At 44.9% G+C, this 17,598-nt stretch overlaps 1 protein-coding gene across 2 annotated transcripts in view; it reads left to right on the forward strand.

Moving 5' to 3' along the window:
* Positions 1 to 17,598, forward strand: part of spryd3 (SPRY domain containing 3) — a 48,053-nt gene that overhangs the window by 24,492 nt on the left and 5,963 nt on the right. For both annotated transcript variants that reach the window (XM_037104312.1, XM_037104311.1), the window contains exon 8: positions 9,611 to 9,668. In XM_037104312.1, the coding sequence (XP_036960207.1) occupies positions 9,611 to 9,668 (58 nt within the window). The remainder of the gene's footprint in view (positions 1 to 9,610; positions 9,669 to 17,598) is intronic.

Below are 17,598 nucleotides of genomic sequence, written 5' to 3' on the forward strand. Positions count from 1 at the left end.
ACGAAATATTAAGTCTTATTCATAACTTTATTTACTGATTTTGGCGAAATTCGATTTCATTTCTAGGAAAAAGTAACTCCATGATTTAGTGCTTTTCCTGGTGAACAGACAGATTTACTTGGCTATTTAGCTCAGTTAGCAGCTACGGCTAGTGTTCCTATTGGCTAGCTGACTCTGCTTGGACCGGGAGCCAACTGCGAGACATTAAGCAGCAGTTGGCGGTTACTTTGAGCAACATGTTGAGCTTTCTATCCAACAGAAACTCTGCAAAACACAGCGAGTCCACACAGAGCAGCCGGAGCATCAGACTGAAACCAGACGGTATTTTCGCCAAAAAATATACGATCGAGTTCAGAGTCCTGGTCAGAGCCTCTGCAAATCACCTCTGGACGAAAGATAAAACACACACAGCGACTGAGTGGGTGGCGGGTCTCATCCTTGTACTTCCTGTCAGTGCTGTGCCTGCAGCAGATGACCAAGAAACGAGCTGACGATGAAACACGTTCGGTCGCCTAGAAAGTAGGAAAAACTCAGTTGAAACGTAACATTCCTAGCAGTCTGAATCCTGAGTTCTTTGCTCGCAGGGATTACTTTTTCCTATATTTACCTAATTATTTAAAGCCTTGGTTAAGTTTAATACATCCTCCGTCGTTATACATTATAAATATATAACAGAGAATACTAATAATAGGTGTGCTTTAAAGCCTCAATTACAGTATGCTCCAAATCTACATCCATTATATTTGAATTTTTTTCTTCTTCTATGAATTTAGACTTCATGCACACACACACACACACACACACACACACACACACATGCTCTCAGTTAAGCACATACAGACGTGGTCCCACGGGTGAGGAAGACGTTGAGTGGTGATAACTCCAGTCCCATTACCTCCTCAGAGTTCTCCTCTCCTTTCTCTTTGCTCCACTGCGTTTTCTCTCTGCATCTGGGTTTCATTATAAAGACATTAAGCTTAAGTCCAGGAGAGGTGATAAAGCAGCAAATTGAATGGCTTGGGTAATGACTGTTTACTCAACAGCAGACGCAAGTTTGCATGCTGGACTTTTTCACAAAGCATCCTGTGGTCAGAGAGAAGGCCCGACCATGAACACAAATCCTCTCATTAATGCCCCGCAGACAGCCATGTTCTGCCCGTCTGTCTGTCCGTCTGCCTGCCTGTCTGTGTCTCACTTTCTGTATGTTGTGGCTGCTGACTTCAGTCTCAACTCAATTTTCTTTATTTTTTTTTCCAAATCTCCCTCTGATGCTGACTTGCTTGCCATCTTCTCATCTTAACATCCACAGTGACCAGTCATGTCTCAAGGAAAACTAACACATTTTAGTTCTTGGCATGGCTCCTATGAAGACAGTTTTGGTTACAATCATAGCTGGGATGTTGCAGCAAATATCGGATAGATTGCAGTTAAATTTGGCGCAGACGGTAATGTTCCCTCGATGACGACGCTCGCTTGTTGATCCCTTGTTGATTTATTTAGCACCACAAGAATTACAAGCACTCCGTTATCCAGTGAAACATCTCTGCATCATGGATTGACATCAGATGTCTTGAGTTAAATTGGATTGCCATTATATTCGGTACAGACGTTCATGTTCTCATCAAGATTAATTAGATTAACCTTTGTAAGTCCTTGACTTCTCCCTCCAGGTGAAAATTCTGTTAGTCCAGTAATTTTGTTCTGCAAAACTGTTGACATTTCCATTTAGGATTTTACCCAACGACTCATTTTTCTGACCAGTGTTTCCGACACATAGTATATTTGTTTGTTTGCCGTAGAATATTTGAGGATCCATTTTAGGGTGCCATCCATGGTCACTTGACTAGTGGACAACCTGCACCAGCCCTTGTTATTTAATGCCTATTAGCAAATATTAGCATCTTCAGCATAAGAATATTAGCACACAGATATTAGCATTGGCCTCAAAACACCACTGCGCCCCAAGTACGCGTCTTCACACGTCTCCCAGCACAAAGATGCCAAATAAAGGCAAAGTCGACATGTTAAAATCAAATTAGCTGGTTTCAAAAAGGTGGAAGTAAATTTTTGAATCCCCAAAGCCACTGTTGCCAGTTTCCTGTCCAACAGGGAAGTCTGAGGAATTTGTGTTATGTGATAAGTGCGAATGCTTTGTGCGTAAGGTAAATGTGTTGTTTGTGTGTGTTTTTACAATCTTAAGATCTGTTTTGACCCCCGTCGCAATTTTCTAGACCTGACATGACCTCTCACTTCCTCTCTCATTCCTCTGAAGATAAGGGACTCCATGAATGTACAGCATGCATACGCTTGGTAGCGCGGTTGTTTTTCATCCGGTACACACACCGGTTGCTAGGCTGTGGGACAAAGAGAGATCTCGGCTTAGTTATGGGGTGGAGGAGTGTGGCTGATAGATGGGAGTGGGGGGAGTGGGGGGAGTGGGAGAGGGTCGAGGAGGTGGGGCAGCAAGGTGAAACGTTGGGAGGTAGAAAAATCAAGGGAAGCTATTCAGAATATAAAAAAGCAGGAAAACCCTCATGTCCTGAAAAACAAACAAACCCCAAAAATCCTACGAAAAAAAAGGAGAATAACGGCTGTGGGAGGATGTGGAGGGAGGAGGGCTGAAGATGGAGAAGATGGACGGATAGGTGTCATCCGTGTGATGGAGGTCTGAGGGGACGGATACGGTTCAGCCGACATCAGCGTCTGAATGAGACTGATGTTTTGTATCTGATTCATATATTGACTCACTCTCTGTTTGTGCACATAAACGCAGTCATAAAACCAAACACACACACATACAACACTGTGCACTCTCACACACAAGCAAGACGGCTATTAAAAAAAAAATTATAATAAAATGGCTCAAACTGCTCAGGAGGTTGGAATGGAAACGTTTCCTCTGTCCTGGTTTGCCCTGAGACCAGGTCCTGGGAACAGCTCTCCTCCTCCTCTTCCTCCTGTGACGCAGCAGTCCTACTAACCGTTTTTCACTGCTGCTCTTGTTGTTGTGCCTCTAATTTGGAAGCTGAAAAACACACACACAGCACACCACCAGAACAAAAACAGTGGTCGATGTGCTCCTCGGTATAACCTGATGTTAACCTGCAACGATTTAGTGAACTATTCTTTGTCGATTGGCAGCTGTTTTGATAATCTAATAACAATATTTTAATCGTTTTGAGCAAAGAATGCCAAACGTGCTGCGTTCAACACCTCAGGTGTTTGATCTTGATGATTATCTTAGTCATACGTAACTATCTTTGGGTTTTGGACCATTAGTGGGAGTTTTTTACATAGAGAACGATGAACTGATCATTAAGAAAACCGTCTGTTAAGAGTCAAATTAGTTGAATTAAAGACTCGCTGTTTCTGAAGCGCGTTCAACTTTGTGGTTTTCAATGAAGAACTGGAGTTCGTACGAATTAGAGAACAGCCGTGTGACTCCAGGATGCAATTATTTCACACAAGTCAACACCTTCAGACTCATCGGGATCCAATTTGTTGTGCTTCTGTGATGATTGAATGAATGCTGGGAAACAGATGTGCAGAAGTGGAAACAGCTTTGCTAGCGTGGCTCTCGGGTTCACAAGGTCAGTTGGTCGAACTGTGTAGCGGAGACACGGTTTCAAAACTAATGTTCGCGTCTGTGCTGCATTTTCCTGCCACTTTTGTCTTGGGGGTAGAAGAGTGCAGGGAGTCGGCTGGTGGGTTTATCTAGAAAAATCGAGTTATTCTACCTGTAACTTCACTTTGTTGGTTTATTCTCACTGACCCTATAGTGTTTTTTCATCGTCTGCACACTATCAGCGCAGCGCCAAACAAATGACAGGCACGGTTAGCAGCTAGCTTGTGAACGTAGTTGAGCATTTAGCAGCTAAAGAGCCAAATAATTCCCCTCAGGATCTGGAAGAGAGCTGAAAGAAAGTGAAGGGGAAAAAACAGTTTGGCATATCAGCATAAAAGATGACATGTTGTGTTTAAAACTTGCATCTGCCCCCCCAAGTGGCCAAGAGTGTTCAACATTCAATGAGATTCTCTTCCCAGATGCTATTATTGACATTATTTCGTAACAGTCTTGAGGCTCAGTCCTGCACAAACATCCCCCAATAGTTCCTCGGCCGCTGGAGAGCATCGGCTCTGAACCAAGCAGTTTTTGGAAGTCAGGCAGCAACCTAAGCTGTATTTAAATCAAAATTTGGACCCAGATTCCTGCAGGTAAGATGAAGGGAAATTTGGCAGAAGTGAAACCCTGACGCAGCCGCCAGCACGCTTCTCCCAATGCAAAGACGCCAAATAAAGGGAAAGTCAATACGTTTTAAATCAAATTTCCTGAAGAGAAGTTGGAGGAAGTTGTGTTACTTGATAAGTCTGAATGCTTTGAATGTAAGGTTAATGTGTTGTTTTTGTCTGTTTTGCAATATAAGATCTGTTTAGACCCCCCACAGCAATTACTAGACCTGACCTTGTTTCCTCCTCCTATTCCCATAAAGATAAGGGTCTACATGAATGTACAGCAAACATACGGTTGATAGTGCGGTTGTTTTTCATTCGGTACACACACAAACACACACCGGTTGCTAGGCTGTATTTGAGGCAACACGGGACATACGTTCCTGCAGGTGAAATGTAATGATAGTACTCCAGTGATTGCCAAAAGGTATATAAATGCAGAATTTGGCAGATCCCAAGCAGGAGTGTTGTTGTCAGGACACATTTGGGCAAAAAAAAAGTATGAATCAGAAGCTGCTACGCTCAGCACTGTGTGAACTTTGTCCAATAGGTTCTGCCAAACATTCGGAACAGAGCAAACCTTGTGATTTAGCAGTTTTATGTCTTTTGTACCAAGAAGTTTGCATATTCGCTCGCATCCATAAAAAAGTGACGAACATGCCCCGACAGATACGCACGGATCGGCTGTTGTTCTCCTCTCTGCAGTCAGATCGTCAGCTGAAGTCAGACGGTTGTTTTTATCGTGTGAAGCGCTAGGCCTTAGCCCGATGACACGAGGTTAAACAAACAGACCTGCATTAGTTTCCTACACTGTCTCTGCCCAACCCCTATAGGCGAGGTTGTGTGGGCACGTACAAAACAAAAATGTGCTACTTTCCCTCCCTACAAGCACACACGCACACCCATACGCTCGCATCCGTTTGTAACTCATGGCTTACATTCAAGTTATATTTTTAGACAGCTCTGTGATAACCGCTGCAGATGATGGGTATCTGTTCCACATGGTTCCCCCGCTCGGCCCGCACCTTTCCGCTCTTACTCTTTCAGACTTGTTTACTCTGCCACCGTGTGGAAATGCAGGCTGCTCTGATGACACCGGTGTAGCAGCTGTGGATCTGATATTGCAGGCCTTCGCTCCACTGTGCAGTATTTGTTATTCTTAGATGCAGCTCGCGTTTGTCAGATAGCTTCCGCAGGCCAACGGTTAGTAGTGACCGTGTTCTGAGAGCTCGCTGTACGTGCGAGCGGGCCGGCCGGTTAACGCAGCGTTCTCCGTCTTCAATACATTCCTTCGTATGTTGATAGAGAAAGGAGCGTAGGTATGAGTCTTGTGGCGCCACCGCTGATTGAAAAACAAAAATCACAACATTAGCTGCTGTCATTTCTAGACCACAGTCGGCTGGAATGTTTATTTTTATCTGAGGTAAACCTGCTCCAAGTCCCACAAGATGATACGATCTGCTCTGCACAATTTATGGGCAGAAACAAAAAAAAAAACATTATATTCAGTCAGAGACGAGTCAGAAGATTAAAATCTTACTTTTACACTGTAAGCTTGTTTTTTCAGGTACTTAGACAGCCCGTCTAAAAATGTTCTGCATTTATCAACCACACGAAACGCTAAATAAAGATTTCATGCTGGTGCTTCGGTTCTACGTAGGCTGCTGTTAAAAATTGTGCTGTCCCACCCAGATTTCAGGTGTTACGTACAGCAGCGATCGTCAGTTTGCTGCCACGATAATCAAACGTTCCCACCGGCTAATAAGCTTGTGACAACACTGATTATAATAATTTTTTTTCAAATGCAAAGCGAACTTCTCTGATTGCTGCAGCTTTACATTAAAAGCATTTAACCTGTGAAATACGTGTTGACTTTTAGACTTGTCACAGGAAACACCTTCAGTTATAACTGTGTTCATCATTTGACTAGATATTGATTTAAAAACAAGAAGCTAAGCGACGGTGGGGGTTGTGGTCAAGATAATATAATTATGTGCGCCTTCAGCTACGGCGGCAAGCCAACCGACTGCCCGTTGACGATGAACCAAAACAGCGACGTTACAGGCTGGAACTTAACTTGGGAGATTATTCTCTGCAAGTTAATCAGCACAGCAGAATATGAGACATTAGACTACACACTAGTGGAAGACGCTCAGTTTGCCTCTCAGAGTGATCGTGGATTTGCTTGCCAACCCATGACAGTGAGCCAAAAAGTCCGACTCTCTCCTCTCGGTGGACGCACCGTGACACCGCCCTGCTCTCAGCCTTGTCGGTCCCTGAGGGCTGACAGCAGCTCACAGGCCAGATTACGGGGGATGTAGATGTTTCTGAGTTGTCAGAGAATCACTTAGCTTGTCGATTGTAAGCAAGAGGCGTCGCTTGGCTTTATTTTTCTTGGCCAGCTGCTCCCGAACTGAGTATTTTTGTTCACTTGCTGGGATTCCAAAGACTCATCCTGCTCCTCGTCACTAAAAAGGAGATACCGTAGTGCTGAAATATTGTAAAGCCTCAGTCTTGTTGTGCAGAGAAGGCTGTGCTGCCTCAGTTCCCTCACTCACCCACTATGTTTATTTGTGGAAAAGAGCTCACTGAGTAGATGTTTTCGAATTGGAGATGATGGACGCAACAATTACCAAGAAGCCGGCTATGAAAACAGGCATTTAAGGAGTTGATCCATTTATCAGACCCAAGTCTGCGGTCTACATTAAAGCACCATAAATCCACCCCGCTATTTGTGCAGTCGTCCCTAATGTTGTCTTATTTCAGAGAGTTCCTCAAAATGTCTGATCAGATCAGGGGCTGCGGATCATCAATCAGGGAGCAAACACCCAGACGCCCCTCTCCTCCTTGTGGAGATGCAGCCCACATGCCAGTCAGCCAGAGGAATCCTCCGGCTTGTGGTTGAGACGAGGGGGAAGAGGAGCAGACTTGGCGGATCAAGAGTTTTCAGGCTTGGAGCAGTAGCTGCATTCCTCCATGTCTCTCTGTCTTCCTCTGCTGATGTCTCACTCCGTCCTCTCCTCCCTCTCCCTCTCCCTCTCTCTCTCACTTTCCCCCCCATTCATTTCCATTTCCTGTTCCTCAAGCCCCAATGGGGTTGTCAGACAGTATCGTTGATGTTTCCCTGATGTCTTGTCCTCAAATGCTGCGCTCTGTCTGCCTGCCTGGCCCGACCGAAGCTGCCGGTCTGCGTTGTGTCCGTTACTCATTTCTCTGCTCCACACAGGTGCTAACAATGATAATTACATCTGCCCTTTTTTTTTTGGGTCTTTATGCCTCCATGCTGGCGGCAGCTTGGTGGGAACAGTTATGTATTCGGGTTGTCCCCTCCCTCCATCCACCCGTCTGTCTGTCTGTCTGTCCCTCCCATTCTTCAGAACACAATATCTCCAGGAACCAGAGCAAACCAGATATTGGCCAAAGGTCTCTGTGACCTCGTAATGTGACACCGTTTCTGTCCATAACCCAATAATTCACAGACGGCCCGTGACGACACTTCACACAAACGTCTGATGGGATGATATAGTGTCATAATATCTACACGGTCAAAGTTCAGCTTCACTGTGACATCATGAAGGGCCGTTCAGCACTGAATTGATGACACTAAACTTGGGTGTCCACCATGAAACTGTGGGGAGATTGTCTGTCTGTGTCTGTGCTGCCAGGGTCAACATGTGCGTCTTCTATCAGAATCAGCTGTATTGGCCAAACATGAACACACACAAGGAATTTGACCGTTTTGTTCCCTGGATATTATTTGCTGGAATCAAACATGTGAACGGTAGTGATAATGTAAGAGCTTTTTTCATTAAATTCCTTAGAAGTCTTTACCTTTTTTTTTTATATACTATGATTCTGGGCAGACATGCATCTAAACTGTAACTTGACGGGTTTGGAGAGTTGTACAACCGCCAGGCAGTAATTCTAGTTGAGTGATGTATTGTCTCTTGTCTCGGTGTCTACATCAGTCATCATTGGCCGTTCTTTTGTTTGGATGAAATAACTTTTCCCCTCACTGCGACTCGCCAAAGGCTGACTTTTTCTCCTTTTTCTGCAATCCTGTTCATAATTTGGAATTTCTTTGACCTGAGACTAAATGAAAGTATTTCTGTTGCCCTTTTTTTAGTCTGTGACAGGAGCGGTATGTAAGATGTGGCTGGAATTTTGGTTTAAAGCGTTGGAAAAACGGACTAACATTGTCAACAGAGTGTAGAGCAACAAGTGTTGGCGGTTATGTGAAAAGACGTCTATGTACTGTGCTCAAGATGTCTGCTGAAGTTAGCATGCTAACCAGCTAGCCCTGACCCGTCCCACTTTGTACTGACTAAAGGCCAATAGCCCCTGTGATAAATTAACAAAAATTCGACATAAGCTGAATAAAACTCATCAAAACAGTTGTGGTTTGGCTTTTCCACAATCTCCTCTGCTTTGGTTGAAATAAATCCTCGTTTCCCAGAGTGAGATGTGAAAATATTCCAGGTCTACATTCTGTTTTTACTGCTAATCATGTCCGACTCTCTGTTGCTTCGCCTCCCGTCGTTACCTGACACGTCTGGTCATCACCAAAGTTATCGCCGCTGTACTGCGACTCCTGGGGTCAAACTGACCTTCTGTTCCATGTTCACTCTCAGGTCCTGCCGCCAAATCCAGTTGAGTTGGGCCCCCAGTTATCTGTGGTCTCGACACTGGCGAACTCTCGAGCCACTCGCTTCACTGCTAACTGAGCGATAAACAATTAGCTAGTAGAAGCTAGCTACAGCCGAGGAAAGCGAGCAGCATCTGTTATTCTGGTGATTCGCTCCCTCAATGTTTGAGAGGCGCTTTTTTGAATTCTGGTCATATTCTACTTTGTTACACCTTTGTGTAAAGTAAAGCCTTTATAAGATGGAAGGAGAGTAATGTCACTGACTGTCCTCTTTCTCCTTCCTCTGTCGTTCGGTAATGTGTTTCTACAGTGATGGAGGTGCAGCCTAGAAAACAGATAAAAATCTCTGGTAATTACCTCTGAGTCACGCTCAGATCTTATCCAAAAGTTGGCCCTCTACTTATTTCTGTTGGCATGGTGAAACCCTGAAGAAAAGCAATCATACTGTACATGCAGACAGACGAGGAGGGAGACAGACACATCCACGTTGGTCAATGAATACAACAATATTAATTAAATCTGTGCTGCAGGGAAACAATGTACAACTGCTACTGGCTCTCTGCTTTGTAATTCAGAGTTGATTGACGGACTTTGGTGTCGTAAGAGCGATAGTCTGCTTTTAACCCTGTCGTACACGGTGTCCACTGCAGCGGGCAGATATGTGAGCTGTAGTACCTGTCGTCCAAAACATCAAAACGTTTTGTTTGTGACCTGCGTCTGTTTGTGTCTGTGCAGGACTACCCCAGGAACAGACACCCAGGATGGAGCCGAGGTTCTGTGGCGTACCATGCAGGTGAGATTTCAGGCTTATTTCTCTTTCTCTTTCTCCGTCTGTCGCTCTGGATTTCGTAGAAAGAAGATAGTTTGGAATTTCCTCTGTCGTCTTGTGATAAAACTTCCTCTAAAGCATCTACTGTATCTGCTGCCCTTTTTTCTTTTTTCTTTTTTTTCTTTTTTAAGATGCAAACATCACAGGGCACCGGCCTCAGCTGGAAGTCAAGGTGGCTTGCACAAACAGAGATCAAGGAGGATTGTGGGTAGATAAAAGGGAGAAAAAAAACCAGATAAAACAGACGGTGACAGCATCAGAAAGAGGATGGGGATCATATCTCCATCTCCCTCTCCCTCCCTCTCTCTCTAAATATGTCTCTCTACATGGCTCGGAGAAAAAAAAGAGTTTATTTATCTTTATCTTTTTATGCTTACACACACACGTTCAGTCTTGGTTGTTTGCGACGACAGGCTTGTGAACATTATCTGTACGGGCATCTGCACTGAACCCCCACAGCTCCCATTCCAGGCCTCAGCACCCCTCACTATCAGTGCTAAGAGATAAGCTATCAAACGCTAGCTGCCATGATATGAGAGTAGCGGCAGGCAGGTAGGTGGTTGTTATTACAGCGTACAAACTGTATTAGGTTGCTGCCTCTTTATCTGACAATCCACTGTCACAGTCAAGATCTCGTTATTCCCTATCAGACCGAAGCGGTTAGGGATCTAGCTGCCTTCTATCTGCAGTATCTCGGTCTGAAGCATCCCATTGTTAATCTCTCTCACAGGGGAATTTCAGCTGCTCTCGCTCTGAGTGATTCACACGCCACACATGTCACTTTCTGTCGTATGTTTTTTTTTTTTTTCCCCCACCAGGAAATGTGTATGATTTCATTTAAAGAGGAATGTTTGTATACCGTTCTTCCAAATCAGCCGTCAGAACACATTTTCTTGTTCAATCCGCACATTCCATTCGTGTTTCCTAGTCGATGTTTCTGGTCGTAAATCCCGGCGTCCCTCAGCTGATTCCATTTAAGCTTTGAGATGCATTAATTACGATAATAACAGTTGATGCCGTCTGCTGTCCTGCTCGGGGATCTGTGGACGGTGCCTCGGCGCTGAGTGACAGACGAGGCCAGTCGTTCACGGGGGCTCGCCATGCCCGTCCCTCAGGTCTCGCGCTGCGGTCCGCCTGGTTTGGCTGCCGTCCGACGGACACCACAGAAATGTGCGCGCCCCAGCACAGCTCCCATTAATCTTATTTGTTAGAGACTAAAATGATGTATGTGGTTTTCCACGCTGTGCGCTCGAGGTTTGCCTTCCCTAAGGTGAGGCTGTGATCCAGCTACTTAATATCAACAGTGAGGGCCTCCTCCTCCTCCTCCTCATCCTCATCATCCTCCATGCATCCAAGATTTTCTCTAAGCGGCGCAGGAGCCTCATGAACTGCACGCGGACGCTCTTTGGCAGACCGACAAAAACTCAATGTCTACACAGTATAATGTACCCCAGGTCATATAACCACAGCAGAAATCACTTAAAGACAGAATGACTTTAGCTTTGTAACCTCGCTGCGAGCCAAGAATGCCGTGAAGAGGTGTTTCTGTTGCACGTGGTACCTCCTGTTTATTAACTTTTATGCTTCGTTTTTTGTTTTGTTTTTTGTATTTGACCTCAGTATCTAAAGGGGGCAAATGTCTGCCAGGATTTTCTTGGCAGGCGTTAACCTCGTACAGACTGCTTTACACTTTTATCGCGCTCCATGCTGTTCCTTAACGCACTGTGACTGTTTGTGATGTTTTTATCATTAGCTGTCAGTGGCTGCAGATGGTTTTTCTGAGTTATAATATGCAGCCTGGAGGCAAATACATAAACTACGTAACGATTCAGTGCAACATCATTTCTTTGCTAATTTATACTTCGCGTTAACAGTTTGACTGCGGAGCTCTCCTCCTCCTCCCAGCCTGGTTTGCGGTACATTGTGTTGGATCACACGTGACTTGTGTTACTGACTTATATTCTATTCACACACACACACACACACACACACATCCTGTCCACCGTATCGCTGCTCCTTTTTGTGTAGCTTGTATAGTTTGAGGTTTGAGTTCGCTGGCCTGCGCTGGTTGTTACCTGAGTGTTTGTGTTGGGAGCGGGCCCAGCAGTGGACCTCCATCCTGTATGTTGGCTCGGGTTGGCTCCGCAAGTTAATGGGCCGTGGGGCACTGCGAGTCCCTGTGGGCCCCTGTGGGACCTATCATGAGCAACCAGCCATCCAACCAGTGAGTGCTCCTCAGCAAGCCTCATTAACCCTGTCGACCCCCCCCCCCCAGGCCTCCGCCTCCGCCTTCCAAACCCCCCATCAGTGACTCACACGTGCTATGACTCAACACCCGCAGCTGAAGGTTATGCCCTACCACCACCGCCACCTCCATCCATCCATCACCACCCAGCCAACCTGAGATAATAGGGCTCATTCTTACTTCTGTGCTCTGTATCACTGACGGGGTCTAATCTGATTCCAGCTCAGGTTCCACAAAAACAAATATTCAACACCGACATGTTGTGTTAGGCGGGGGATCATTTTACCGTCTTACCTAATGGGACAAAAATCGACTTGGATGACATCATCTCTTAAAACACTTACCGGCACAAAGAGAGTTTTGGGAAGACGCACCAAACACTTTAGACCAGAGTGTGTGTGTGTGTGTGTGTGTGTGTGTGTGTGTGTGTGCTGCAGATCACGATCATGTTTAATATCGCACACAGTTTCCACCTTTGCACTGATTAAGTTATTCAAGATGGTCGACGATCGCAAAGTCTTTTGCGCCTGAAACGTCGACCTTTTTAAAGACTGGATGTAAAGACGCACCACCACTAGAGGGCGTCACTCAGGTTGGTCGAGGCACTTTTGTCTCGTCTTGCACGGACCACCATTTTTTTCCTTCGCTGCGCCGTCCGATCTCCTGTTTTGCAAAGTAACATCACACGGACGTTTAAAACCTCTCACCAACTCGCATAACCTGTTGTCAAAGAGTTCCACCATCTTTAAAACTTCTCCCTCTTGTCTTGTGGTTTCTTGTTGCTTGACCTATTGGCTAAACCGCTACATTTCCCCGTACGACTACCAGAGGTGCTGCTCCATTCATACGTACCTGTAAACTTTCAGAAAATGTGTTGATATATGGATGAATTTAACACGTAGCGGCAGAAGGCTCTCTGCGTCAGTATGCGTATCAAACGTCGTGCTTAAATGAGCCTTTAGGGCAGTTTTCAGCGTGTATGTTGCTCTGAGGTGGCTGTTGTTGTTGTTGTTTCCCCTTAGAGACGCTGATTTTAACAACAGACTACATCCAGTGAGTCAGAGCCACAACTATGGTTATTATTCCAGTTAATCCTGTAATCGATATAATCTTGTGAAAAATCTCAACCGCAATTTGTGCTTGTATTTTCCTTTCAACTGTCAAAAAAAAAAAAAAAAAACCCCAGGAAATATTCTGTTTAACATCACACTGAGACAAAGAAAAGTCTGAAAATCCTCGAATCCGAGAGGGTGGTGATTTAGAATAAAACAATCTGAGTCTGGATTGTTTATTCGACCCTTTGCAGAAACACTAGTGGAGCTCCAAGAGTGAAGGACGGAGGCATCCTGTGTTGTATCTCATGTTTGTTCTGTGGTCGCCAAACGAAAACAGTAAATAGCTGCAGATTGTTTGTATTTCGATCAACGCGGTGTTGTGCATCACATCATCATCATCACCACCGTTCATCCTACAGTTATAACAGAGACCAGTAACCTCACCACCGTCATGTAACCTCAGAGTCTCAGAGCTTTAATGTAACCAGAGATTAATCAGGTTTATTGTTCGTATACTTTTGTAAGTTGGCGTCTCACTGACAAATCAACAGCTCAACACTTGGCAAATTGAATTTATAGTAAATGCTTAGGAACAAACTCGTGTGTGTGTGTGTGTGTGAGTTGGTGAAATCATGGAAGAATATCAATATTTATTTTTAATCTTTCATGTTTTAGGAGTCTGTGAAGTCATTGTTCCCCGGGCAGGGAAGCCCAGTTCTTTCCAGACGAACTCTCATGTTACGAGAAAGCCTGTTTTCTTGTTCCCAGCTGCTCTCAGTCAGGTTCCCTCCGCCGCCACAGACGCTGCCCTCTCCTCCTGTGGGCTCGGCTCCAAACCACCAAAAAAAAATCAGCTCCATTTTTTTTTTTTCTTTTTTTCACCTTCGTGTTGCTGCTAGTATCACCTTTGGATCCAGCACCTGGTGGCGGTCACGGTAGCTAACTTTGTCGGCTTCTCCAACAGCTGCCACAGTTTATGATCCTGGCGTTCCCATTAACACTATCACCCGTATTCTGCTCCGTACGCTCTCACCGGCGTCGGAGCCAAACCGTGGTCAACACCTCTGTGCTAATTTTAAACTCTCCCAGCCTCCAACACAAATTTTAACATTTTCCGCCACAGCCGAGCTCCAAATTGAGCCAGCTTCCTGAATCTCGATTTCCAATCTTTTGAGCACCAAAGCGCACACAGGCAGATTATTGTTTGCTCATCAAGGACAACGGATTCTCAAAAACCTCAAGACAAAATGTGTTTCAGTACAACTAAGATTAGGGTTATTTCATTTATGTCTTCTAGGATATTTATTAGACGTTAAAGGTTTGTTTTACTTGTCTTGGAAGGGAATCATAGTAGTCAGGATAAACCGACCGGCAGCTTCGGTACAGACTTTCTTTATGCTTGTTAGCGATGGTCGTGGTTTGATGCATTATGTTTTTTGGTTATCCATCCATCTTGACAACGCTTCACATTATTATCTCAGGTGGCCATCTTGTTTATTATTATTGAGTTTATGTGCTCCTGACATTATCCCACCAAGGATCAACCCTAAAGAAATCCCACTTGTTTACTCATGATGTGTGTTTCATTAGGTCGCCCGTCGAAGTTCAGAGAGAGTCGAGAGCTTGATGAAGGAGGTCGGCGAAGTAGACTAAACTTCAGATGATTTGAACTTTAAGGCATTAACTTGTTTAGGAACATTTCGTGTCTGACTCAGGGATTCCACTGGTCGGATGTGCGTTGTGGAACGGCTCCGCTGCGGTTCTGCTTCGTGTTCCCTCGTCCGTCAACACCCGGCGGCTGCGTTTTGAGAGCACCGCTGCCGGACAGCTGGAGTGGCGACGGAAGGCGGGAAGTCACATCAGATGGATTCTCATCAGCGAGGCTGGTTGTTAAATAGAAATATTTAACACTTGTAACAAGCTTTTTTTTCCACCCTTAACAGCCAGATTACTTTCCTGCACGTCAGCCGTAAACTAAGTCTTCGTGTTGGAGTTCAGGTCAAACTCTCAACGAACTCAGCACTCATCAGAAATGTTACGGTCATGACGTGTAAAGTACGTTTCCCCTCCAGCTCCAGTCAGCAGTTAGCATTACAGAACATAAACCCCCGACAGTTCAGGTCACCTGCTGCAGTCAGGCTGATAAACGGGAGTGAAGATAGTTTAAATCCGAAGAGAAGAACTTATCTCTGAGCTCTGCACCTTCCTCTGTCCCCTCTGAGCCGGCTCATGTTTTGTTTTGTTCTGATTGAGAGCCTCCTGGTGGCAGAAATTAAAAACTCTGCATTTAAGAATTTGTAGATTCTCTGCAGCAGCGTCCATATTTGAAGCATCGTCTCCTGTCAAGCCTCCATCTTTGTGTCCACACTGGTTTACAGTGAAACATAAGACAGGCGTTACCTGCACTTTAACTTAATCAACAATTAATACTGATTAGCTACGAATCATTTCCACCTTAAAAAAACCAACTGATTCGTAAAAGAGAGCTACAGTTTTGTGTTTTGTAGATAATTAAATGCCAGCAGGCGTTAGTGAATCATCATCAAAGACGTTTTGCTTGAAGTTTGACGATTTCTCCCGTTAAGGTCAGGAACATCCGTCCAGTCCTCGACGCTCCGCCCGGCTCTTCCTGTCTCTCCTGCCCCAGTGAACTAGCTCCATCCGTGGGTCCAAACCTGGACTTCCTCACCTCAGCTCACCTCCGGCTCCAGCCGTTGTCACTCTCCAAAACCCTGCTCGGCTATTTTTAGTCGCGCTGCGCCTGTGCCGGCGTGGCTCCACTGTTTGCCTTGTGTGTGGTGTTGTGACAAGGGCCCGCATGGGAGCTGTAATGATACAGTGTCTCCGTCTCCCTCCCGGTGCTCAGATAGAGATTGTTTAAACAGTATCCTGAGCCGGGGACGGGTCCCATGACAACTCCATAAATATTTACCAGCCGCAGCCACGCCGCTTCGCTTGAGGAGAGCTCGTCTGCAAGCTACCTCTGCAATGTTTTTCTTTTGCCCTTTTTTTCCATTGTTGTCGCTCACAACTGTAGTATGTGTTGTTTTGATGATTTCCTTTGGATGTTGATGTCCTTGTTTTTTTTTTTTTTTGCTTTAAACGAGAAGTGTTTTTACTAGCGCTGCTTTCGCCTTTACACATCATCATCTGACTGGAATGTCAGGATGTCCTGAATGTGTGCACTACATTGCATGTACACATGTTGCACGCTGTGGTAAAAACATTAAACAGGCGCGTCGTCGTCCGCGTCTTTGAAGTCTCAGTCTGAAGTTTCACCAATCAAACACGTAACAGAACTTTTCTAGACCCGCAGTTTCCTCCAGAAGAAAGTATTGTCGTCTGAAATGCTTTCTTAACTTCCCTGCAGCGGGCAGTTGTGTTATAAAGTGTTTTTGCATCTGATTGCAGGCTGTCAGGAGACACTTACAAACCTTAAGTAGGATTGATGTGAGGATTGTGCTGCAGGAGGTTATTTAATCTTTTCTTGTGGAACTTCAGTCAACAACGACAGACCTGCAGCAGAAAACTGTCACGACTGCGGCAACATGAGAGAGGAATCTCACCCAGCGACGACAGGCAAATGTTGATTTTGAGGATAAACTTTTTACAAACACGTCTTTGACTTGCGAACAGTAAAGAGTCGAGATAGTATTTATCTGAACCTCTTTGACTTCGTGCTGTCAGAGGCTAATATTTTGACAGCACACTGCGGTCTCTCTTCGGTACTCGAGAGCGAGTTATGCCTCGTCATATTTGCTCGTCTCTGTTTTGGTAGTTGCACGTTTACCCGGGACTCCCGTCACAAATCCATCCATCCATCCGTCAACTGCTAATTACTCGGTACAATCTTATCTCATTTAATAAATCGCAAGAACTGAAACTCTGCCAAGGCCCAACAGTTATTTGGGTCTGCACAGAATTGTGCTCGCTCAAAGATAGCAACCACCAAAATACGCCTGTTTTTTTAAAAAAAAATTTTTTCCATCAAGATCCAGGCGGGGTCTGATCTGGGCCGAGTCCCATCCTCCCGCCAAGTTTCAGGAAATCTGTTGAGTAATTTTTGTGTAATCCTGCTGACAGACAAACCAACCGACCGACCAACCAGCAGACACACGGGTGGAAACAGGTAACAGGTAATGAGTCAAGCAAAGGTTACGTTAGTCTTTCATGTTGTCATAAAAAGTCCGTCATTATCTTTTATCACCAGCAGTTTTGCAACATTTTTGACGTAATAGCAAAACTGCTGGATCACAGTAACATTTTGCATTTTTAAATGTATCGAGAAAGACGAGACTAGTAAATACCTGATTAATATGAACACTTGTGACCAACTGGACAAAGGTTTACTGCAGGCGGTTTACAGGTGTGTTGTGTGTGTGAATCCCTCAACGTTTCGCCCTCGAAGGTTTTCAGATTTGTCTGTCAGAAGAAAATATTCAGAGTAACCGACCCTGAAATTCAAGCCATTCTTTAACAGGTGTAACAGGTGTTAAATAGCATTTTATGTGGGACTAAAGAGGAAAGGTTAGTCCTCAGTCTAAGTCTGAGAACGCTGCAGAAGAACAGACAGAAATATGTTTCCGCTGACTAA

This window comes from Acanthopagrus latus, chromosome 7, assembly GCF_904848185.1.
Source record: "Acanthopagrus latus isolate v.2019 chromosome 7, fAcaLat1.1, whole genome shotgun sequence".
NCBI classification, from domain to species: Eukaryota; Metazoa; Chordata; class Actinopteri; order Spariformes; family Sparidae; genus Acanthopagrus; species Acanthopagrus latus.